At 48.6% G+C, this 23119-nt stretch overlaps 2 protein-coding genes, 1 long non-coding RNA gene and 1 other non-coding gene across 4 annotated transcripts; 3 read left to right on the forward strand and 1 right to left on the reverse strand.

Moving 5' to 3' along the window:
* The first annotated feature begins 354 nt into the window (after positions 1–354).
* On the forward strand, positions 355–15289 carry LOC120661902 (4-alpha-glucanotransferase DPE1, chloroplastic/amyloplastic-like). Its single transcript, XM_039940910.1, has 16 exons — positions 355–783; positions 11575–11637; positions 11757–11845; positions 11948–12008; positions 12325–12403; positions 12787–12923; positions 13012–13170; positions 13264–13340; positions 13428–13567; positions 13687–13718; positions 13812–13886; positions 14238–14310; positions 14399–14487; positions 14596–14640; positions 14726–14878; positions 14973–15289. The coding sequence occupies exons 1-16, from the start codon at positions 412–414 to the stop codon at positions 15075–15077; spliced, it is 1749 nt and encodes a 582-aa protein (XP_039796844.1). The 5' UTR covers positions 355–411; the 3' UTR covers positions 15078–15289.
* Positions 7525–10781, reverse strand: LOC120661903. The gene is made up of 4 exons (XR_005670134.1): positions 10214–10781; positions 9955–10130; positions 8828–8913; positions 7525–8029 (listed from the first exon to the last, which is right to left on the reverse strand). It is a non-coding gene; the product is annotated as an uncharacterized LOC120661903 (long non-coding RNA).
* An 816-nt stretch (positions 15290–16105) lies between the features above and the next one.
* On the forward strand, positions 16106–16177 carry TRNAW-CCA. The gene has a single exon. It is a non-coding gene; the product is annotated as a tRNA-Trp (tRNA).
* Positions 16178–16305: 128 nt separating this feature from the next.
* On the forward strand, positions 16306–22522 carry LOC120661904 (developmentally-regulated G-protein 3). The gene is made up of 10 exons (XM_039940911.1): positions 16306–16509; positions 17167–17220; positions 17549–17722; positions 18801–18872; positions 18955–19014; positions 19780–19889; positions 21161–21460; positions 21558–21749; positions 21831–21882; positions 21965–22522. The coding sequence occupies exons 1-10, from the start codon at positions 16468–16470 to the stop codon at positions 22013–22015; spliced, it is 1107 nt and encodes a 368-aa protein (XP_039796845.1). The 5' UTR covers positions 16306–16467; the 3' UTR covers positions 22016–22522.
* Positions 22523–23119: the final 597 nt, after the last annotated feature.

A 23119-nucleotide genomic window follows, 5' to 3' on the forward strand; every position in this document is an offset into this window, starting at 1 on the left:
ATACCATTGTATAAAGGCAACTTTTTCCTTGTACACGCAGTGACGCACGGCTAATACTGGAGGACAGCTATATACTACTTATGCCTGTTTTCTCCACGTAAAGTAGGAAGCGTATTTCTAGGTGTACGTATTCCAGATGTATACTGTGGCCAGGGACCCCGCATGCCATTGGTGGGTCTCGCCAGCCAGGACCCTACAAGCGCACGGCATCGTCCACGTGCCAGCGGGGCCACAGCGTCTCGTGATCCGACGCCTCGGCTCACGCGGGACCCGGTCCGCACGCCCCGCCCGACATGCGGACCCCACGTGTCATCCCCCACCGCCCATATCTGTCTCGGCCTCTTCCCCTTCCCTGTTCCTCTCCCCGCTCCACCCCGCCCCCGCCCGGCGCACCTGTCCCCTTGGTCGCAAATGGTTCTCGCGCGAGTCCTCACGCTCCCTCTGCCCGCCCCGTCGTCCACGCCCAACCGCCGCTTCCTCCTCCCGCCTCGGGCGGCGCGTGTGGCACTGGCACCCGTTCGGGCCGACGCCTGCCGGGCGGCGAGCGCGATGGCGGCTGTGCCGGCTCTGGACCCCGCCGCGGCCGCGGCCGTGGGCATCGGGGAGGAGCTGCCGGAGGGGTACGATCAGATGATGCCCACCGTGGAGCCGGCGCGGCGGCGTCGCGCGGGGTTGTTGCTGCACCCGACGTCCCTCCGGGGCCCGCACGGCATCGGCGACCTCGGCGACGAGGCGCTCGCCTTCCTCCACTGGCTACGCGACGCCGGCTGCACGCTCTGGCAGGTGAGCTGACTAGCGCCCAGCACAATGCCTGCATGTTTCGCTCATTTTGCTGGTCAGTTATGTTGCGACTAGTAAGTAAGGTGCCCGTGCATAATTTTAAACGTACACCAAATAACATATGATTCATAGTCCAAACTGAGAAATATACTTCATGAGATTAAGAATTTCTTGAATGAGGAATATTATCTTTAGCCCATGCTAATGCTGCAACAGTATTTTTTAAAACAAATAAAACACCCAAATGGAAATATTTTGTAAAATAAATAAAACAGCCAAATGAAGATATAGTATCATCAAATATTGTAAAATTCAATTCCCTAGTTCACTGTATGTTAATTAGTCTTGCGATGGCCTGAGTCGTCTACCATGGACGCAAGCCTAAAAATCACCAAGATATCAATACTAAAATGAACCAAACATTTCAACCCAATAATCCAAAACCACTATAACCAAGTTATGAGACTCCATATATCACAGAGATCAACTTTCAATTGCCCGAGAAAGCATCAAAGTCCACCAAAAAAGCATCCAAGTCCCAGAATTCCAAATATCATTTAAGCTTGCAGATCATATGGCTATCACGAGAGATGGATCACATCTCATATCTAGCTCACTTCCATAGCCTGTTTAATGGCCTCATTAAGATGACTTCGCCTGCTGTCATCAGCAAATTAGAAAACAGCAGTTTAATGCACAGATTAGAGGGAAATAGTAAGTGGCCCGTGCTAACGCTACGTCCAACTTGTAAGAACAGAAATAAGCATAGTGACACCAACCAAAAGTGAATTGCAACAATGAGCAAACTAAAGCAGCTGTCAATGATATGCTTACACATTTTAAAGATCCCAGACATGTTCAGCTGTTGCAAGAAATTCATGACGTGCAGAAGAACATTGGAGTTATATGAGCATCAATGATTAGGCCATTTCTTAGTGTTTAGGGATCAATTTTCCTTGTATTCCCCCAAACCCTAGAAGGGTGGGTATATACAGAACCTATACATAGGCCTCTAGATGGGCCGTAACACTGGGCCAACACATACACCAACACCCCCCGCAGTCTAAACTACCGGCGCAGCGGAGTTCAAGACTGGACAACAAGAAACACACACAGGGCAAATACCCCCCTGCAGCCACAACTAGCCATCTGCTACGTTGAGGCTGGAGCGAAACTCCGAGAAGATCGAGGAGGGTAATCTCTTGGTGAAGATGTCGGCAAACTAAGAGGTGGTCGGGACATGGAGTACCCAAACATCGCCGATGGCTACCCTGTCGCGCACGAAGTACAAGTCGATCTCCACATGCTTCGTCCGCTGATGCTGAATGAGATTGGTGGAGAGATACACAGCGCTGACGTTGTTGCAGTAGACGAGCGTGCTCTTGGTGAGCGAGCTGTGGAGCTCCACCAAGAGCTGTTGTAGCCAGGACGCCTCCGCCACGCCTTTAGCGACAGCCCGGTACTCCGCCTTGGCACTGGAGCGGGAGACAACCGGTTGCCGCTTGGACGACCAGGAGACCAGGTTGCCGCCTAGAAAGACGGCGTAGCCGGAAGTGGAGCGGCGAGTGTCCGGACAGCCAGTCCAGTCAGCGTCGGTGTAGACAATCAGCTCAGCAGAGGACGAGCGGTGAAGAACCAAGTCGAGGTCCACAGTGCCACGAACGTAGCGGAGGAGATGCTTCAGCGCAGCAAGGTGTGACTCCCGGGGATCATACATATGGAGACAGACCCGCTGAACAGCGTATGTGAGATCCGGCCTGGTGAAGGTGAGGTACTGCAAGGCACCGGCCAGACTCCAGTAGGCAGTCGGATCAGCCATAGGATCACCCAAATCAGCAGACAGCTTCGCCTGAGTGTCGACAGGAGTGGAGCAGGGCTTGCAATCAGTCATCCTAGCCCACTCTAGAATATCGAGTGCATACTGCCGCTGATGAAAGAGAAGGCCAGATAGGCGAGGCTCAACAGTGACGCCCAAGAAGTGGTGGAGCTGACCAAGATCCTTCATAGCAAACTCCTGCTGCAGAGAGAAGATGACGCGCTGAAGCAACTGATGACTGGAGGCTGTGAGCACAATGTCATCGACATAGAGCAGCAGATAGGCAGTCTCATCCCTACGGCGGTAGATGAAGAAAGACGTGTCAGACTTGGTCTCGGTGAACCCCCAATGTCAGCAAGAACGTGGCGAACCGAGAATACCAAGCCCAAGGAGCCTGCTTCAGACCATAGAGAGACTTGTTGAGCCGGCAGACCATGTCCGGACGACTGGAGTCCACAAATCCCGCTGGCTGAGAGCAGTAGACTGTCTCTGATAGAGTGCCATGAAGAAATGCATTCTTCACATCCAGCTGGTGCACAGGCCAAGAGCGAGAGAGCGCAAGCGATAGAACCGTGCGCACAGTAGCAGTCTTCACCACTGGACTGAAGGTCTCATCATAGTCCACACCAGGCCGCTAGGTGAAACCTCGGAGAATCCAGCGAGCCTTGTAGCGCTCCAGTGTGCCATCAGCCCGACACTTATAAGTCCAGATCCACTTGCCTGTGACCACATTGCAACCAGACGGACGCGACACAAGGTCCCACGTCTGGTTAGCAATAATAGCTGCGTACTCCTCTTCCATCGCGCAACGCCAGTGAGGATCCGCCAAGGCGTCGCGGACAGATGGACGACTGGCGGGTGGTACACCGCCGGCTCGACACGAGAGCGAGGCGGCGGCGACGGTTCCGGTGTAGGCATCGCAGGAGCCTCCGGAGCCCGAGGCGGCGCCGGTGTCGGCTGAGCGTACCGCGGCGGCGCCGGGGGAAGCACCGGGGCTGCACGTGGCACAGCAGGAGACCCCGGGGCTGCCCATGGCACGACAAGAGGTCCTGGGGCCGCGCGTGGCGCGACAGCAGGCACCGGGGCCGCGCTGGGCGCAGTAGGAATCATCGGAAGCGGTGCCGGTGTACCGGGAAAACCTGCAGAGAAAGGACAGACAGGTAAAGCTGGCTAAACCACCGGGTCAGTCAAAAACAGCGACTCCCGCTCGGGGTCAGGAGGTGTGGAGGAGGTGGAGTAAGGGAAATCTGACTCGTCAAACGCGACGTGTCGGGAGATCAGGACGCGGCGAGAGGTGAGGTCAAAGCATTGGTACCCTTTGTGGTCAGGGGAGTAACCAAAAAACACACAACGAGTCGAACGGGGCGCCAGCTTGTGAGAAGCAGTGGCGGAGATGTTAGGGTAACATGCACACCCGAAGACCCGAAGGTGGTCGTAGCGAGGAGGGGTACCGAAAAGAGCGTGGTGTGGAGTGGGAGCAGGAGAAGCAGTGGACGGAAGGCGTTTAACCAAGTAGGTGGCAGTGTGGAGGCTCTCAGCCCAGAAGCGCGGGGGCAGAGAGGCCTGGATCAGAAGGGTGCGCATGACGTCGTTCGTCGTGCGAATCATCCGCTCAGCCTTGCCGTTCTGAGGAGAGGTATACGGACAAGACATACGCAGCTGAACACTCCGAGAGAGGAAGAAGGAACGGGAGGTGGAGTTATCGAACTCACGCCCGTTGTCACACTGGACGGCCTTAATGGTGAGGCCGAACTGAGTGGAAACCAAGGCAAAAAAGTGGAGGAGGGTGGGGAAGGTCTCAGACTTGGCGCGCAAAGGAAAAGTCCAAGAGTAATGAAAAAAATCATCAACAACCACCAGATAATATTTATAACCCGACATGCTGAGTACAGGAGATGTCCACAGGTCACAGTGAACAAGATCAAAGGCATGCGCAGCATGCGAAGAAGTAGAAAAAGGAAGTCTGACATGACGACCTAACTGGCACGCATGACAAAGGTGCTCAGCAGGAGCCCTAGTACATGGAACATCGGTACTACGACCGAGCTGAGCCAAAACGTCGTGGCCGGGGTGACCAAGCCGGCGGTGCCAGGTGGTGGAAGACGGCGTCACGGCAAAAGTAGCAGACGAAGAAGAAGTCGAAGGCGGAGTAGCGGAAGCAGGAAGACGAAGGGTGTAAAGGGGCACCGAGCTGTCACATCGGAGGAGCGGACGCCGGGAAGCCGAATGCTTCACAGTAAGACCAGAAGAGTCAAATTCAATGGAACAAGAATTGTCAGCAGTAAACTAGCGAATGAAAAAAAGATTGTGAACCATCTGAGGAGCAACAAGGACATTGAGAAGACGAAAAGAGCCAGAAGCATAACCCACGGCGGTGACAAGAAGACAAGACACATCATCAACCATGATGGAAGAAGGACAAGAGGGGTGTGGGGGTTGGACAGAAGAGAGGATACCGGCATCTGGGGTGGTGTGGAAGGAGGCACCCGAGTTGGCGATCCACTCGGTGCTGACCGGCGGCGTCAGTCCCATGGTGCTGAAAAGACTGCGCCAGAGCGGCCTGGTCCCACCCCCCAGACTAGGTCGGCTGCTGGCTGGGCTGAGCGAGCGGGGTTCAGGACGGCGCGAAGAGGGGAGCAAGTCCGGTGAACATGGCCGCTGGCTGGAGCTGAGGACGAGGCCCCCCGCCGGTCCCTGGAAGGGCCATATCGAGATGCGCCCTGACCATGGGTTGCTGAAGGATGGCCAGGGCGTACCTCCAGGGGCAGGGGCAGGAGCCGGAGTCGGCGCGCCCCGACAGCCCCCACTGGTACCGTTACCCCCAGAAGCAGGGCCACCAGTACCACCACCACCCCGTCCCCTCCGCCGACGACGTCCATGCCCCCCACCTCCGGTCTGCCCGGCGGGAGCAGCACCAAGGAGGGAGGTGGCAGAAGCGGCGGAGGAAGCCGGTGGAGCAGCAACGAGCGCGGCGGGGGTGGACGAGGACGATCTGGGCGTGAGACCCCTGGTGATCTCCTCGAGGGCGAGGTCGTCCCGGACCTGCAGGAAGGAGGGGAAGGGCCTCTGGCGGGTGATCCATGTCTTCAGGTGGTCATAGGTGCTGCTCAGGCCGCGCACGACATTGAACACCAAGACCCGATCGGACACTGAACACCCGAGGTCGTGAAGAGCATCAGCCATGCCCTTCATCCGCCGGCAGAACTCACCAACGGAGAGGTCCCCCTGCTCGAAGGTGCGGAAGGTGGCGTCGAGCTGGACAGCGCGGAACTCGGCGTTGCCGAGGAACTGCCCCTCGAGCGCCAGCCAGGCCTGTCGCGAGGTGCCGCCGTGGGTCCTGACGAGGTCCTGAAGATCTAGGGAGATTGTCCCAAAGATCCAGGACATGGCGACGTTGTCGAGGCGCAGCCACACCACGTCCCGCGCTCGATCGGCAAGTCGACGAGGACGTGGTTGTCGAGGGCGTAGCGGCGGAGGGCGAGGAGGACCTGGTCCCGCCAGCGTCCGTAGGAGGAGGACGTGGGGTCGAGGAGGACGGTGACCAGGGCCCTGATGTTCTGGACGCCGGCGGCCTGGAGGTGGAGCTGGATGACCATGGGGTCGGTCGGGTTGTGCCGGGGTCCAGATCCAGCGGGCGGGGCCTGGTGGGAGGAAGAGGTGCCGTGCTCGGGGATGACGGGCAGCCGGAGTCGGTGCGCCCCGACGGCCCCCACCAGTACCGGTACCCCCAGAAGCAGGGCCGCCAGTACCACCACTCGGCGACCCGGAGGGCGAGAGCATCGGCCGTGGCGCGCTCGCGCTCCCAAGCGAGGGCAGCCACGCGGACCCGCTCCTGGGCCGCCGAAGCCTCCGACTTGGCGGCGAGGAGGGCCGCGGCAAGAGCGGCATCGGCCTGCTGCCCTCGGAGAGCGGTGGCGGCGAGCAGCGCATCCGCGGGCGCCATCCCGAGTCCAGACCACGCGGGAGTGAGCGCGGTCGGCGCGGGGAAAGCGGCAGGAATGGCGGCGTCGGCGGCGGGCTGCTTGCCCGCAGCGACAGTGGCGCGATGGGCGGCGGCTGCGGCGACAGCGGGTGCCTGCGGCCCGGGAGGGGGCTGTGGCGTCCCAGGCGGCGGCAGTGGAGGAGGCAGGGGCCTAGGCGGCGGCAGAGGAGGCTGCAGGGACCCCCCGCGACGCCCGTCGCGGCGGCGGATCCAGGTGGCTCGGGGGCAAGGACGACGAGGGCGGCGACCGATCCAAGTGGGACGGCGGCGGATCCCTGCGGGGCGACGGCAGATCTAGGCGGCCGCGGCCAAGCGGACGGCGCGGCGGCGGATCCAGGCCGCTACGGCCAAGCGGGCGGCGCGCCGAGCGCGAGGGAGGAGGGAAAGGAAAAGAGGGAGGGAAGGAGGAGAGGGGCGGTCGGCGGCCGGCCAGCCATGGCCGGCGGCGGCGCCGGTGGTGGGTGGGCCCGGCGGCGGCTGCTAGAGGGGGAGGGAGGGAGGGGGAAGAGAAGGCTAGATACCATATTTGGGGATCAATTTTCCTTGTATTCCCCCAAACCCTAGAAGGGTGGGTATATACAGAACCTATACATGGGCCTCTAGATGGGCCGTAACACTGGGCCAACACATACACCAACACTTAGTTATTACATCATATCAGAGGCATATATTTAAATATTTATTTATTCTTGCCTCCCTTCTAACAGGCCTCAGAGGCAAAACAAGGGATAGCTTGATTAATCTGGTTTCTACCAAAGTATAGCAGTGTCTGACCAACAATGAAATATTGCTCCATCAAAGCTCCTATAAGCTCTGTGTGTCATTTGAAGCATGCACATGAAAACCACCAAAAGATAATATATGTCACTGGGATATTATTAAGAACACCTATTGCAGATCCATTCAACGAATCACAGGAAGAACTCATAAACATAGGTTTGGAAACCTATGCAACTATTAATATATTCAAAATCGACTGCAGGTCATTATGCAATCACAAGTAGAGATACAACTAATATCTAGCTCACAGATGGTCACTCACATAAGAGAATGCACCTGCCCTGCTCTGCCAAAGCATTATTATGATATTTTCTAAGAGACCCATGTAGCACATAGCAAGAAGCAACCTGGCTTTTTGCTTGGCTCTGTTCTTATCCAGTAGCACACTGCTTACTGCTACCATCTTCTATCTCGATCAAGCAGAAACCAAGAAAAAACTTTACCTAAAGTTTTTTTCTTCTACAAAACCTGATCCACTCAAAGCTCTATACCCTCATTTCAGCAGCACATCAGATAGCGATTGTTCATAGCCTAAAAAAAAAATAAACTGATCAGGAGTTAATCAAATGCTATGGGAATATCTCGTCAGGCTCGTTTACTTCCTCCTTGACCACCTCCTCCTCCTTCCACTCCCTCTGCATCCATCTCTTCATCTCAAACGAGAACTCCATCTGGGGAATGGAAACGAACAACAAAACAATGTGTTACAATTTGCACCCAAAACCCATCCAAAAACCTGCACCCAAAACCTCACATTGAAAAGTGCTAAAAGCTGTGGGCATCACTTTTCAATAGTTCCACTTAATTTCAGAAGAAAATCTAATATGTACCTTGTCAAAGAGGAGAATGTTCAGAAGATTATCTGATTTTGATTGATATTGCATTTCATAATCATGGGTTGCATAGGAATTGTGCAGATTATTAATTTATTTACTACAATATACTTTTGTCTATATCTCTGGGCCATAACACAGGAAGTCAGGAACTGAACAGATTAAAGTAGCAGGAAAGGCTGAAAGATGCTAACTGAATAAACAAGCCATGTTAGTGTAAAAAGCTTTCCATGAAACATGCCCAAAGATGAGGCAGATCTTACATGCATGTGTTTGAGTGAATTATGCTAGTCCATGTTGAACTCATCCATGTTCTTGGCTTCTTGAAAGCTCAGTAGGTCAAACGATAATGTTCATTGCGAGTTTGCAACTTAGTAAGGCAAATTATAAACAATCCCATGTTTAATTAGGGCCAAAAATTAGTGCCAAGGTGAAGACAACACAAAAATGGCAGATTGTACTGAACTTTTTTTCTTGCACAAGGAAACATAGTGATGTACATATATGCAGTTTAACATTATATCTAAGTAAAACTGCAGTTCCAGTCTATGTGCAAAATTGCATATTAAAAGTTCTAAATCCTAGGAATTCTCGCTTGAAAATGGAACAACAATACAATTAAAAGGGGCTGTGTACCTTCAAAAATGAACTATAGGCTCTTTCTGGATCAGATTCCCCATCTTTGCCCAGTAGCTGCACCATTTCCCTTCACGCCATCACAACTGAAACTTAGCACAGGGGAAGGAATATTAATTCAATAACTTTGCTGCGGTAAAATAGAAGCCAGTATACAGAAGATACTACTATGCACAATAATACCAGGAGCTACAGAAAATTAAGCCATATCACTACCAATTTAGCTAGAGAAAATGCATCTACAAAAAAAATGCAATGTGTCAAAAAATGACTATTATTCCTATCTTCAGATTGCCTATAATCCTTTCCATCTCAGAAAGCAACATCACATAGCTCAATTGGGAAGCATCTCTTGCTAAACAAAATGCGGGTGACAACTACTCAAAATATAAATCATATTGTATCAGTGAGGGAAGTATGGCTGACAGGGCATTTTATATCTACAAAGTTATCATGTTAAAATTTTCAAGTGGTACCAACCTTTAGTAATATCAGACAGGCGATATCGCTAGTTATTTCAGGCAGCCAATTCATACAAAATTTTCACTATTTTTCAGGAGAACAAATCGATGCTTTATTTGCTCAGCTTCTGACATGTGAAAGCAATCGGTAAACCAACAAACATTTCCCAATCGAGGAACAGCCTTTTGCCGAAATTAACAAGCAACATCATCCCCTGGCAACCACCTAGAAGAACACCCCACTCATACGATCCGCTCTTAGCAGAATCCCGTGAAGTCTAAGGGGTTGTTTGGTTCCATGGACTTTTTTTAAGTCTCTGGAATTTTTTAGTATTTAGAAGTATTAAATAAATGTTAATTATAAAACTAACTGCAGAACCCTGGGGCTAAACTGCGAGACGAATCTAATGAGGTATCTTAATCTATGATTAGCGAATGGTTACTGGAGCATCACTGTAGCCAATCATCGATTAATTAGGCTCATTAGATTCGTCTCGCGTAAAAGCACTCAGCTGTCAAAAAATATTTATAAACAGATTTTATTTAATACTATAAAATAGTAAGATTCCTTTTGATGTGATAGGGACTTTTGAAAAAAGTCTTGGAGCCAAACAAGGCCTAAATTAACCAAACCTGAAAAGGAAAGGGAGCGGTAGGAAACAGAACCTGCTCACATGGTGACAGTGGCAGCAGGACCTGTAGATTGTGCTATTGATGGAGTCGAGCACAACCAGGCCGGCGGTAGGGGTGACCTCGATGGTGTGCGGCTTGATCCCCAGCGTGCTGCCGTTGAAGACCGTGTCCACCGTGCACCATCGACCATCCCGCCGCCGCCGTCCCCGCTGAAGGGGAACCGAGAGTCAAGAAAATCAAACAAACAAGCCAAGAATAATTGCAAAAACCCGTGAGAACCCGCTACGATTACCCATCTTGGTGGCAGCCGATTTGAGCACCGTCGCGAGCAGGAGGACCCGCAGCTGAGAGGACCCGAGCGCCTAGCGGGAGGACGGGAGCCGAGAGCCCGAGCGCAAGCCGCCGGCCAGGAGCAGGCACCGCGTGGACGCCGGGAGCCGACCGCTAGCCGGGAGGTGGCGCGCCTCGCTGTCGTGCGCCTCGCGCGGATGGTGCGGCGGGCTCTGGTGGCGTGCCCCTCCGACGATGCCCTCGTGGAGATCCTCTCGCGCGTCCCCGCCAAGTCCCGCTTCCGATTCAAGTGCGACTCCAAGCCCTGGTGTGACCTCATCGCCGACCGCCTCCGCTGCAGGAAATTTCCCCAAACCCTAGAAGGGTTGTTCTTCAGAGGCGCAGGGGGGTTTCGGCGGGAGGGCCCTGCTCCGTTGCAGGGCGGATTCGTTGGGGGGCGAGGGGGCCGGCGCAGGGGAGGGTTGGGTGCTGGTCGCGGCGGCCGGCGCAAGGGGGGGTTCGGTGGGGGTCGCGGCGGCCGGCGCAGGGCGCTGTCCGCGGGAGGCGAGGTTCGGGAGAGGCGCGCGGGAGGGAAAATTTTTCTTGTTGCGTTTGCTGGGGTTCGAACTTTGGCTGCAGATTGGCTGCGTCGGGCGCTCCGCGGGGTGGAGGTCGGAGCGGGCGTGGAAGCCGCGGATCCATATAACGTGGACTGTCGGATCGTGTTGAGTCTGGCTAGATTAATTTTGAGCCATCGATTTTAATGGTGTAGGAAATCTAGGTACATTTTTTTGGGTGAAGTGTCTCCCAACTCTCTCAGCGGGGTGTAATTTTGTTGGTGGGTTTAGGAAAACTTATTTGGTGCTTTAGGGGGTAGATTAGAGTGTTCTTAGCGAGATTAACCGCGATGTTTAGTGATGTTAGGAATAGGGGATCATGGGATCCTCTTTTGCTGTTGCACTTGCGGGCCGCACCGGAGCTTGCAGAGAGGTGGGCCGTGTCATCGTTCGCTTAATGGGAACGGGACAAATATGGGGCCCCAGCAAGTGGGATGTGCTGGGCCCATGTTCAGTACGTGGAGCTAGCGCTGTCGTCCATTTTTGCATAGTCCCTACCAAACTTGTTTTTCAAAAAAAAAAAACTGCCAAACTTGTAGTTTTGTACTGGTACAGTAGTATCCTTGATTGAAAGGTACGTCCGTATCTGTTGTTGTGATTGGACAAGGAAGCCTTTCGTTGAAACAAAAGAGATTGAGAGAAGTGAGATCTATGAGACCGAGTTGAATTTCTGCACGATCTTTTTTTTGTTTGCTTTCCTGTTTGGTCTTTTGACAACCGAGTTTTAATTCCTGAAAGCTTTTGCTTGTTCTGCTCATGTTTGCAGGTTCTGCCACTTGTTCCTCCGGGGAGAACATCTGGGGAGGATGGATCTCCTTATTCTGGACAGGTGATTGTGTATGCAAATAGGATTGATTTCTTTCGATTTGGAGTTAACCTTGTGTGTAGCTTGGCTTGCCTATTTATGGCAGTAATTTGAGTTTTACTTAAACGGGTTTGCATTTGCAGGATGCCAACTGTGGTAATACCCTTTTGATATCTCTTGAAGAGCTTGTAAAAGATGGTCTTTTGATGGAAGATGAACTTCCTAGTCCCGTGTGAGTTTAAATTCCTTATTGATCATGTATGTTCCTCACTGCCCTGGGTCGGCGTTTTGGAGGGTAGAGTTGAACTTTCTAAGTTTCTTTAATGATTGGCAGGGATGTGGAGCATGTTGAATTTGATACCGTTGCAAATCTGAAAGAACCTCTTATTGCAAAGGTCACTCATTAATGTTTTCTTATTTATTACACCTTTGGTTTAATTTTTTAGTTGAGCTTAAGTTTGCATCAATGCTAGAATAAGAAAAATTCTGCATTCTGCTATTTACTGATGATTGACAATCGTTCCTCATTCATGTAACTGGACACTTTGTGGCAACCAAGTTCAGGTATTCGTTTGTTTTGTCTAGAAATGGTACAAAAATTGGCTCTGGTGTAACTAATGATATATATTACTATGACATACTGAATTGATGAAAATCAATCTTTTGTTTGATTGGCTTCATTGAAAATCATAGATGGATCTTTTCTTCTAGGCAGCAGAGAGGCTCTTACTGGGCCAAGGAGACCTCAGAACGCAATATGACTGCTTCAAGAAAAATCCAAATATATCAGGCAAGATTTTTTGAAAGATAAACTTTCAAACCATGCTTTCTTAGCCTTTCATATTGTTCTTTTACTGTGAATAGCACATATACCTAATGTCAACATAAGGTAATTTTGAGTGAGAACATAAACCATTAAATTACATTTTATGAAATAAGGTTAACAATATAAGAAAAAACAATGCCTTTTATTATACGTACTAATTACAGCTCAGTAAAAACTGCTGTATTCGTCCATAGCTGGATATCAGAGAACTGCTTATTATCAAACAAGTGATAGTCTACATTTGTGGAACATCTTTCACAAATGCTTGCCTTTTCCTCTCAAAGGGAAAATAGCAAAAATACCACTTGATGCTCAGTATAGTCGCTTACTGTATCTTTTCCTGTCAGGTTGGCTTGAAGATGCAGCACTTTTTGCTGCTATTGACAAAAGCATTGGTGCATTCTCTTGGTACGAGTGGCCTGAACCTCTGAAAAATCGCCATCTTGGAGCCTTGGAAGATATATATCAAAAACAGAAGGACTTCGTAAGGATTTGAAACTATAGTACATACTTTCGGATGTTTTTTCGTAGCAAAATTTGTCAGTAGATTAGCAACTTCATGTGTTATGCAGATAGAGACATTTATGGCTCAGCAATTCTTATTTCAAAGGCAATGGCAGCGGATTCGTAAATATGCACAGAAGTTGGGTATCAGCATAATGGGTGACATGCCTATATATGTTGGCTACCATAGTGCAGATGTATGGGCAAACAGGAAATCATTTTTGCTGGTACACCTCGACTATTTTCTTAAATCAATCTTTTATTGTTTAAAAATTTGTATCGATTGTGTTGGTTCTTGATTGTTATGTCTGGTTGTAAAGGACAAGAACGGTTTCCCCACTTTTGTTAGTGGTGTTCCACCTGATGCATTTAGCGAAACTGGTCAGCTATGGAACAGGTAGATAATTTGCCTAGTCGTCTGTATATTTCTTGTTCAGTACCATATGGGGAAAAACATGGCGTTTCCTTACCAATAATTGTGCAGTCCGTTGTACGACTGGAAAGCTATGGAAGCAGATGACTTTTCATGGTGGATAAAGAGGATTAAACGAGCCCTTGATTTGTATGACGAGTTCCGCATTGACCATTTTCGGGGGCTTGCGGGTTTTTGGGCAGTCCCATCTGGTAAGCTGAATACATCAGGGCACTACCTCCCTGCATATTAAATATTTGTACTGCAGGTGAATTTGTTTTATGGAAACATTAATTTCCTGCATCTAACTTAGCGTTCGTGCATAATGTAGATGCAAAAGTAGCACTAGTTGGAAACTGGAGGGTGAGCATCGATTTGATGGACGTGGTATCACAATTTTCCTTTCCAGAAAATCTTTGCAGCTGATATGTGTTTTCCTGCTTTCTTTGGCAGTAGGCTGGACCGAGGAATGCCTTTTTTGATGCGCTCTTCAAAGCTGTTGGTAGCATAAATATAATAGCAGAAGACCTGGTATGCATCCAACTATCCAAATCTTTTCTTTAATCCAGTAGAGTCCAGTGTCTTATGCAGTTATGCATGGTTTTTGGTGGGCTAATATGGGTCTAGAAATTAGAAAGAAGTTCTTATGGCTTGTAAGTTGCAAGTTGTAATTCATGTAAATCTGCAAAGTTATACACGTTTTCCACTGCAGAAATGTTAGTATAAATACATGGAATTAGCTGTGAAAAGGTTAAGTGTATTTTGAAAGGGGGGTTCCTAGCAAATATCTTGATGCTCGAAGGTAATTGAAGTAATATGCCAGTTAGAACATTTGATTCCTTCATGCTAATGTTTATGTCGTCACATGATTGCTACTTGTAGGGGGTGATTACTGAAGATGTGGTTCAGCTAAGGAAATCAATTGGGGCCCCTGGGATGGCAGTTCTCCAGTTTGGTAATATTGCCAAGGCCGCACTGAGCGCATACTTTTCTTATCAATTGAATGTTCTAGTGCTCTAATTCCATTTGTTTGTGTGGAACAGCTTTTGGAGGTGGTTCTGATAACCCTCACTTGCTGCATAACCATGAAATGGACCAAGTTGTGTATACCGGAACACATGATAACGATACAGTTAGTTCCAAGTTTCTCTTCGACTGTCTTTTATTTTAAATATTTTTGGAGGACTACTAATTGAACACGTAAATATAGACTCTTTACATACTTCAATTTCCACAATAGGTTCTTGGCTGGTGGCAAAATTTACCCGAGGAAGAGAAGCAAATTGTCAGTATCTCCAGTTTCTCTTGAATCAGCACATGCTGATGGCACTCTTGTCGTAATATTTATCTCTTTCTTCCATTTTTTTCAGGTGATTAAGTATCTACCGGAAGCCAAGAATACTGACATCTCATGGACAATGATTACTGCTGCCCTTTCTTCTGTTGCAAGGACTTCCATGGTAACCATGCAAGATATTCTGGGCCTCGACAGTTCTGGTAGAATGAACACTCCAGCTACCCAGGTAATCTGCTACACTCCTGACCTACCTGTGTAATTGACATATGCTCTTAAACAACAATGTTACGAAACCCTGTTATTTTCAACCTTCCGAACAGAAAGGAAACTGGAGATGGAGGATACCAAGCTCTGTTGGCTTCGACAGCCTTAGCCCTGAAGCAGCAAAGCTGAAGGATTTGCTTGCGCTGTACAATCGTCTGTGAAGGCCGTGACATTATGTTCTACGGTCAGAAGCTCCTTTCATAAAATGGCAGCCAAATGTGGGGCTGCTAAGTTCTATGCGACTAATACCTGTCCCCGAATAAGCGTTTCGTGTTCTGGTTGGCCGGAAGCTTGCGTGCTTGTACATGAAGGTCTTGCTTTGCAAGTTAAGGCTTGATGAATATGAAGCACTGTATGTGTATTCACAATTTAATTAGGCATTTCTTTCTTGAGGTTCTATGGCTCTACTTCTCACTTATCGCCTTACCAATCAGACCCGTTTCATAAACCTATGCAAGGTGATTTAGGTTCGGTAATGTGCAAGGGCCGGCGAACATCCACCGGTATCATATGGACGTTAGGTCTAGGCTTCTTCTGTTATACATAGGCCTGGCCGTTGTCGAGAACGGCAGATTTGACACTTGTGTAATTTAAAGCTTTAGACTGTTGAACCGGACCGGGCAGATCAAGTTCCTCATTTCCAACTCTGTCCAGTGTACTCGTCACCTTCACTGCCTCCATTCTTGACTCTTCTGACCTCTGTCAATCTCTATTCCTCCTGCACTACACGGCTACACCACCCAATCCTCGCGCCAAATGTCCTGACGAGCTCCATGCTGATGGCTAGTGTTGCTCTGCATCTGCTGACTGTTGTCGTGTGTCTGAACCTGCACTGAAATATGCACTCAGCTGTAGCAAAAGCCAAAAATGCCAAATGCAATCGAGTAACAGTGGTGCAGGTAATTTCGATGAAGCTGCGATTAGAATTCAGGTGAGGTATTATGCTGCCAATGGCTGGGTCGTCGTCACGATCGAGCAGATGCTCAGCTTTGGTGCCTGAAATAGCATGCGAGCAGTGTCGTGTAGAGTGGCAATGCCAGCAGCAGCAACTCGGATATGCATGATCCATCACATCGTTTACTGCTTTCTCTTGCTTTGTTGCTTGATGGCAACTTGGCAAGCTCCTGTGTGAGTGGTGAGATGACAAACTAGTACTTGGATTCAATTATTGGCCAGTCTAGTTCCAACCGGATCCGTGGCGCAATGGTAGCGCGTCTGACTCCAGATCAGAAGGTTGCGTGTTCGATTCACGTCGGGTTCAAAACCCCGATCCAACCGGAATCCCTTTTTCCCCCCCTCTGGTTATTTTTTTTCTCTATTACAACGTCGAAACGTCCAACGGCCCAACCCATTCGGAATAAACCGGCCCAAGGCCTGCCTTTGGCGCCCCCAAACCTAAACCCTCACCACGCTTCTCGATCCTTCCTTTCTCCATCTCCCACCCCCGTCTCCGACCTCCCTCCCCTTGCGCCCGCACGAACAAAGCCGAGCGAGCGAGGAGCCGACGAGCCTTCCCGTCCTCGAAGCCTCTCTCCCCTCCGAGGCGCAGCCATGGCGACCGTCATGCAGAAGATCAAAGATATCGAGGATGAGGTAAACTACTGAGGACCCAGTTCGAGTTCGCGACACTAGGTTCCCAGCCATCCGTCGGGATGGCCTGTAGATTTGTGCTTCCGAGCGGTTACGAACTGTAGGGTGTGTAGTAGCTTAGGGGAAGCTACGAATTGAAATGGTTTTGATGCGGGAGTCGCTGTGATTGCGACACGCCGTTGCTTTTGCGATTCGGTAGTCTTCTCGGTTTAGAATAACCAGGTTTTAATTCCCGTTCCGATTTCAAATTTAGATTCCACCGCGAGGTTTGGTGCGGTGGGATTTGTTGTGTTATGTAGCAGTGAGCTTGGCATTTCCTTAGCTGGTATTACTTGTGAGAAGGGAATGGATGTTAAGTTGTTAACCCTAGTTCCTGGACTTGGGCCTCGATGCTAAAGCTGGAGGTTTTAGGTCAACACTAATATGTCCATGGTGATTATTTATGATTTCCACCCTGCATCTGTTGAATGGGTACCGTTTTTTTAATTATAGTTCATGTTTTGGACTTTGGGCTTTTGAATTTATTCTCATAAATTTCCTGAGGTCCTACTGCTGTTTTTGAAGGGCTAGGAACCAAGTTTTTTTTCAAGAGAAAAAACTTCTGATGATAAGCATATTCGATCATACTGATTTTGCCTGCTTTTCTTTGAATATATGCAGATGGCAAGGACGCAGAAGAACAAAGCCACTGCTCACCATCTTGGTCTTCTGAAGGTGCGATTTACACTGTCCCCTTATCTTTCTTTCGAAAACTGACCTATGTGAATATCTGTCCTGAACTTTATTAGATCACATGCTATAGTCGTCTAACAACAACAACAACAACATAGCCTTTTGTCCCAAGCGAGTTGGGGTAGCCTTATAGTCGTCTAAGTTTCCTAATTCCAAAGAAACTGTGACAGTTAGGCTGTTTTTGCAATTCATGTGTTTGCAATTAAGAACGTTCCAATTGTCATTTGGTACTTATGAGACTGTCCTTTGTTCAGCTGTTTTTTTGTATGCCATCAGAGTTTGTCATAATAGGTGTTGTTCATTTGACCAGGCTAAACTTGCAAAATTACGGCGGGAGTTGCTCACTCCAACATCCAAAGGTGGTGGTGGTGCAGGTGAAGGATTTGATGTCACGAAGAGTGGAGATGCACGTGTTGGTTTAGTTGGTTTTCCCTCTGTTGGGAAATCAACATTGCTGAACAAGTTGACAGGAACATTTTCTGAGGTTTGCTGCACCAATGCCTTTTGCTTACGTTTAACTAATTTAGTTATGGTTTATACATATTTAGCTGCACGCCTTCTGTATTCGGTAAGGGAATATCCAGTGTCAGTTGCCCTAAAAAATGGCATCCCTTGCGCGATGTTTTTGTTGTACCGTATAATCCTATGGATATGCTCCCAAGGACCATACATACATGTTAGCTTCTGGAGGCACTTAGTCTGAGTTTTGTTTTAGTGATGCATGCAAGTTCTAGATTTAATGGCTTATTCCTTTCATTTCTGAAATTGGAGTTGTTAGAAAAGAAGTCGTTTCAGACCAATGTTTTTAAAGCGGTAAGGCGAGGCGAGGCGATAGGCCACCGCTCGGACGCCTAGGCGAATAAAGTGTGAGGCGAGGCGAGGCGACGCCTTATTCACTTTATTCACTCAAATACGCATACATTTACCTTCACATACATATACATTTATCTGTAAAAGAAAAGAAAAATAGAGGACCACTGGGCCTAAAGGTAGAAAGGAGGCCCATCAAATAAGCCCAACCCAATTTAACCCATCTCCCACCACAACCCTACCTCCCAATCCTCCCATCCCTCCTCATCTCGTGCCGCCACCTCTGCCTCCTCCTCCTCTTCCTCCTCCCGCGCCGCCACCTCTGCCTCTCCTCCAACCGCGCCGCCCGCTGCTGCCCGACTGCCTCTGCCTCCTCCTCCCCAGCCGCTGCCACCGTCGTCCTTTTCCACCTCCGCCTCCGCCCACCTCTACCTCCTCCGCCGCCAGCCCCTACCTCCGCACGATGCAAGGCCAGAGGAGGAGGAGGAGGAAGGATTGGAGGTGGCGGCGCGGCTCTGTCCCTTGGCGGCGCGGCACTGGAACCGGCGGCAAGGCGAGGTATGGCAAGGCGTCGCCGACGCCCAGACTTTTTTACCGCTCGGACGCCTAGGCGACGCCTAGGCGTCTCCTTAGCGACGCCTTAAAAACAGTGTTTCAGACTTACTGCTTTTCTCGACCTTCCTATGGTCCAATATTTCCTTGCCACCATTATGTACTTAATGACTGTTTTTATTCCTTTTCTGTTTGAAAAGGTTGCTGCCTACGAGTTTACAACTTTAACATGCATTCCTGGAGTCATCATGTATAAAGGTGCCAAGATTCAGGTAATTGATTTCATCCAGATAGGAAACTAGAAGTTTTTCTGAGCATTTTTTATCTTGAATAATATTTGGTGGTTCATTTCAGCTTCTAGATCTTCCAGGGATCATTGAAGGTGCTAAAGATGGAAAGGGTAGAGGAAGGCAGGTACTATTTTAAGTTCCAAAACTTCCTTGGCACAAATTCTGCCTTGAAATTTAACCTGATTGCAAGAAAAACTTTTCTTTCACGTTGATCAAACTATGCCTGTCTGATTTATGTGGGTGTTTATGTTGCATAGTATGCAAGAACTGTTGTATCCTTACAATATTTCATGTGATGTTGATGTGAACAATGACCATCCACATTTTCTGGAATTCATCTAAGCATCTACCTATTGTACAATCATCTGTGTCTAAAATTCTGTACACAATCCTGCGCAAGCACTTCTTATATCAGAACTATTTTTTGAAATTTGAAGACCCTGTGGTAATCATTAATATATTCTCACTTTCTTTCTAGTTTAGAATGCACAGCTACACTGTATGGGAAACTAGCTATGGTTTCTAAAGTACTGCTGCAAGTAACTAGCTCTGTTCTTTAAGATACCAGCGGCTGAATGAGTTATTTGTCCTGGATATCCTGTGTTATAATTTAAGTGTGTTTTTCTTGTTTAAAAAAATGATGAATGTGTTGTCTAATTTGCGGATTATTAATGTTGTGGCATCTTGTCTTATTCCCCTTTTTACACTATTATGCTTAGGATGATTTTATATGATCTTACATGCTTTAGTTTGCTCCACATCAGTGCTTCGCCCCCACATAAAATTGTTGCGTTGAACACTACTGTCTTAGAACTGCATGTGTTATTCCCTTTTCTATGCATTCCAGATTTGTCATTTCTCCTTAGCTTAATACTTTCTTTGATCCCAGGTTATCAGCACGGCTAGGACATGCAATGTTATTTTGATTGTTCTTGATGCTATAAAACCAATAACACACAAGCGTCTCATTGAGAAGGAACTTGAGGGGTTTGGCATTAGGTAAGTTTTCAACATTGATACTTTTGACAACTACTAGTGTATCATACCTGCAGACAGCTTGGACATAGTGTTCTTGTGATGTTTTCCTTGTTTGCACTTGTATGGCATTAGAGCATCTCCAAGAGTCTTTGTAAAACAAATTGACTAGCTAAAAATAGCAAAACTAGGGTAAAAATGGGATCCAACAGTCCCGTCAAAATCCTCTCCTCGCTATTTGGCTCGGTATCCAGTCCGTAACGCTAGCTATCTTTCGCGAGCCCCCTCCGCTCGCCATCCCCTCATCCGCAGGCTTCGTCCTCCTCCCGCGCGCGGCGGCAGTGCTGGAGTCGGCGGCGGGTCTATCCGCTAGCCTTTTTCTTGCCGAGGGCCATAGGCGTGCCTTCGCAGCCGCACGCACAGGCGCAGCTGCATCCAACGCCCGCTCCTCGCCAGCACTGCCCGCTGGTCGGCAGCATATGCGTGCGGCCTGAAATTCCTCAAATCCCCCCTCTCCTCTCCCTTCGTCCTCCATGTGCCCGCACATATGGCCGCTGGCCGCTGGCTCCTGGGCGCGAGGGCTGCACTAGCCGGCCGGAGACCTGAAATTTCTCTGTTCCCCCTCTCGTCTCCCTTCATCCTCCCTGTGCTCGCACATATGGCTGCTGGCCGTCGGCCGCCGGCCGCGGATCCCCATGCACGAGGGCTGCAAAAGCCGGCCGTCGCATTCCACACGCAGGAAGTGGGGCCATGACCGGCGCTGGAGTTGGGGCTGCAGCCACAAGAAGACACCTTCTGCAAGTCGCCCCAGGTTTGCCATTTCTTTTTCGTCCTTCTACAACCTGCTGGTTGCCTACCGTCGAACACCGAGCGCCAAGCACCGCGCCAAGGGGCTGGAGTGGAGGAGAGGATGGATGAAGAAGCTGTTGGATTTCCCACCCTTTGGATAGCTAAATGGTTAGCTAAATGGCTAGCTAAATAGGATTTGGCTAGTGTGATTTGGAGAAGCTCTTGGAGATGCTCTTAGCAGCTACCTACATTGCTAGATTCTGTTTTTCCCTGGGTGTTCCACTCATATTTATCAATTGCATCAAGGGTATCCATGTCTGCTGATTCATGCCAAAGTCTGTGGTGTCCATGTTATCATGTTCATTTTAATACTATGCTCTATTATGATTTGTGCCCCTTTGCTTTTCTTGACTGATTCCAGTTGTTTTCAGAGTTATGTTTTTTTACCCTATATTACTACTCATTGAAAGAAGTTTTAAACTCTTTGCTCTTTTCATTGGTGGTAGGTTGAACAAGACACCACCCAATTTGACATTCAGAAAAAAGGACAAGGGCGGAATCAACTTTACATCAACAGTGACAAACACACACTTGGACCTTGAGACAGTAAAAGCCATCTGTAGTGAGTACAGGATCCATAATGCTGATGTGTCCCTGAGATATGATGCAACAGCAGATGATCTCATAGATGTCATTGAAGGAAGCCGCATTTACACACCGTGCATCTATGTTGTGAACAAGATTGATCAGATAACACTTGAAGAGCTAGAAATCTTGGACAAGCTTCCCCATTACTGCCCGATTAGGTGAATATTTACCTGGCATCTTGCTATGTTTGGTTATCTTGAATTTCCTCAACAGCTAAATAACATTCTTTGTTTTTCTCTTTTAAATTTCTTACAGTGCTCACCTCGAGTGGAATCTCGACGGACTTCTGGAGAAGATATGGGAATACTTGGATTTGGTTAGGATATACACAAAACCGAAAGGGCTGAACCCAGATTACGAGGATCCTGTTATTGTGTCATCGAAGAAGAAAACAGTGGAAGACTTCTGCAACAGAATCCACAAGGATATGGTGAAACAATTTAAATAGTGAGTGCAGTTATATTGACTTTGCAAAATATTTGTTTACTCAATTTTCAGTCTCACAACTAATGGTACAAAACCTTGCAGTGCTCTGGTATGGGGTTCCAGTGTCAAACATAAGCCACAGAGAGTTGGCAAGGTATGCATTCAGCCAGCATTATGTTGCGTTGCCCCGTTTGTTAGGTTCCAGCACTGATTCATAACATAACGCGTATCTGCAGGAGCATGAGCTTGAGGACGAGGATGTTGTCCAGATCATTAAGAAAATATAGGTATACAGTGGAATGACAGCTGTTTACAAAACTGAAGGAGAGATGAGGATTTTGAGTAGTTGCCTCATGGGTTGCTGTGATGGTCATATGCCCTTGGTTCACCTATACTGCGTTGAACAAAAGACAATGTAGACATGTTTTCTTTTGCCGCAAATCATGTCCTCCGTTGCTTGGTGCCATGTGGAGTCAGTGAGTCATCAATGTACCAAGTGTCCTACCAGTACCGTCGAACACATGGAGAGATGCTCTCCATATCTTTAGAGGATAATGATAAGATGATTCTTGTACTGCGAGTGTTCCTTCTTTGTTAGGTGTACCTTTTTCTAGTGTATCACAAGTGTCACACCTTTTGTACGTACATTTTCTAATGAAATGGCTGTAGGAGCTTATTAGTAGCGTAGATTCCTTATTATCCTGATGATGATGAAAGAATGTGAGGATGAGTTGGTACATTTATTTAGGTTCTGGTCGTAATTGCAGATAACATGCTTGAGTTGTTTTGTTGCATGCCTGATGGCGATTGTCTTAGTGCTAGTTGCTAGCAGTAATTTATATTATTATAATTGTTAATGTTTTGACTCTGATCCTAATCCTGTGTGGTGTAATGAAGAATTGGAGATGCTGGGTTGCGAGGGTCCAACGAAATAGAAACACTGTACGGACCCTATTGCGATTTGCGAGTTGTCAAGGTGGTCGTTGAGGTGAGGTTGCGAGACGAGCATGTTCACCTCCCCACCCTGAATGATTGGGTTCCGCGTGCTTCGTGTCCGCACGTAGTAGATCTCTGTTTGGCCTTGCCTCTCGTGACTTGTAATGCCCGATCCTACCTCAGGACACTGTTCATCTGAGTCATTCGATTCTATTGTTTGGCCCATGTTACCATGGGCACTTGATATAAATATCGCCAAATGGGGTATGCCAAATTGTGACTATCACAACAGTACATTGCCTCACACCTCTGGCTCAACAGGAGAATGTCATGTGTGCAAACATTTTTTTCGAAAACTTGCAATGTTAACATCAGGGTGTACAAGAGGAAAAGAAGGGGACACGTTTTTCCTGTCACTGCTTGACACGTCGTGATTGTCACCTGCGGCCGTGGAA

Source organism: Panicum virgatum, chromosome 2N (genome assembly GCF_016808335.1).
Source record: "Panicum virgatum strain AP13 chromosome 2N, P.virgatum_v5, whole genome shotgun sequence".
Classification (NCBI taxonomy): Eukaryota; Viridiplantae; Streptophyta; class Magnoliopsida; order Poales; family Poaceae; genus Panicum; species Panicum virgatum.

What these genes read in the sequence shown, in the direction of transcription:
- LOC120661902 (XM_039940910.1), top strand. Translation starts at nt 412, where the DNA reads ATGGTTCTCGCGCGAGTCCTCACGCTCCCTCTGCCCGCCCCGTCGTCC. An exon ending in CACTAGTTGGAAACTGGAGG is followed by an intron (nt 13,719 to 13,811) that starts GTGAGCATCGAT and finishes CTTTGGCAGTAG; the next exon opens with GCTGGACCGAGGAATGCCTT. An exon ending in GAACACATGATAACGATACA is followed by an intron (nt 14,488 to 14,595) that starts GTTAGTTCCAAG and finishes TTTCCACAATAG; the next exon opens with GTTCTTGGCTGGTGGCAAAA.
- LOC120661904 (XM_039940911.1), top strand. Translation starts at nt 16,468, where the DNA reads ATGGCGACCGTCATGCAGAAGATCAAAGATATCGAGGATGAG. An exon ending in TGACAGGAACATTTTCTGAG is followed by an intron (nt 17,723 to 18,800) that starts GTTTGCTGCACC and finishes CTGTTTGAAAAG; the next exon opens with GTTGCTGCCTACGAGTTTAC. An exon ending in CCCCATTACTGCCCGATTAG is followed by an intron (nt 21,461 to 21,557) that starts GTGAATATTTAC and finishes AATTTCTTACAG; the next exon opens with TGCTCACCTCGAGTGGAATC.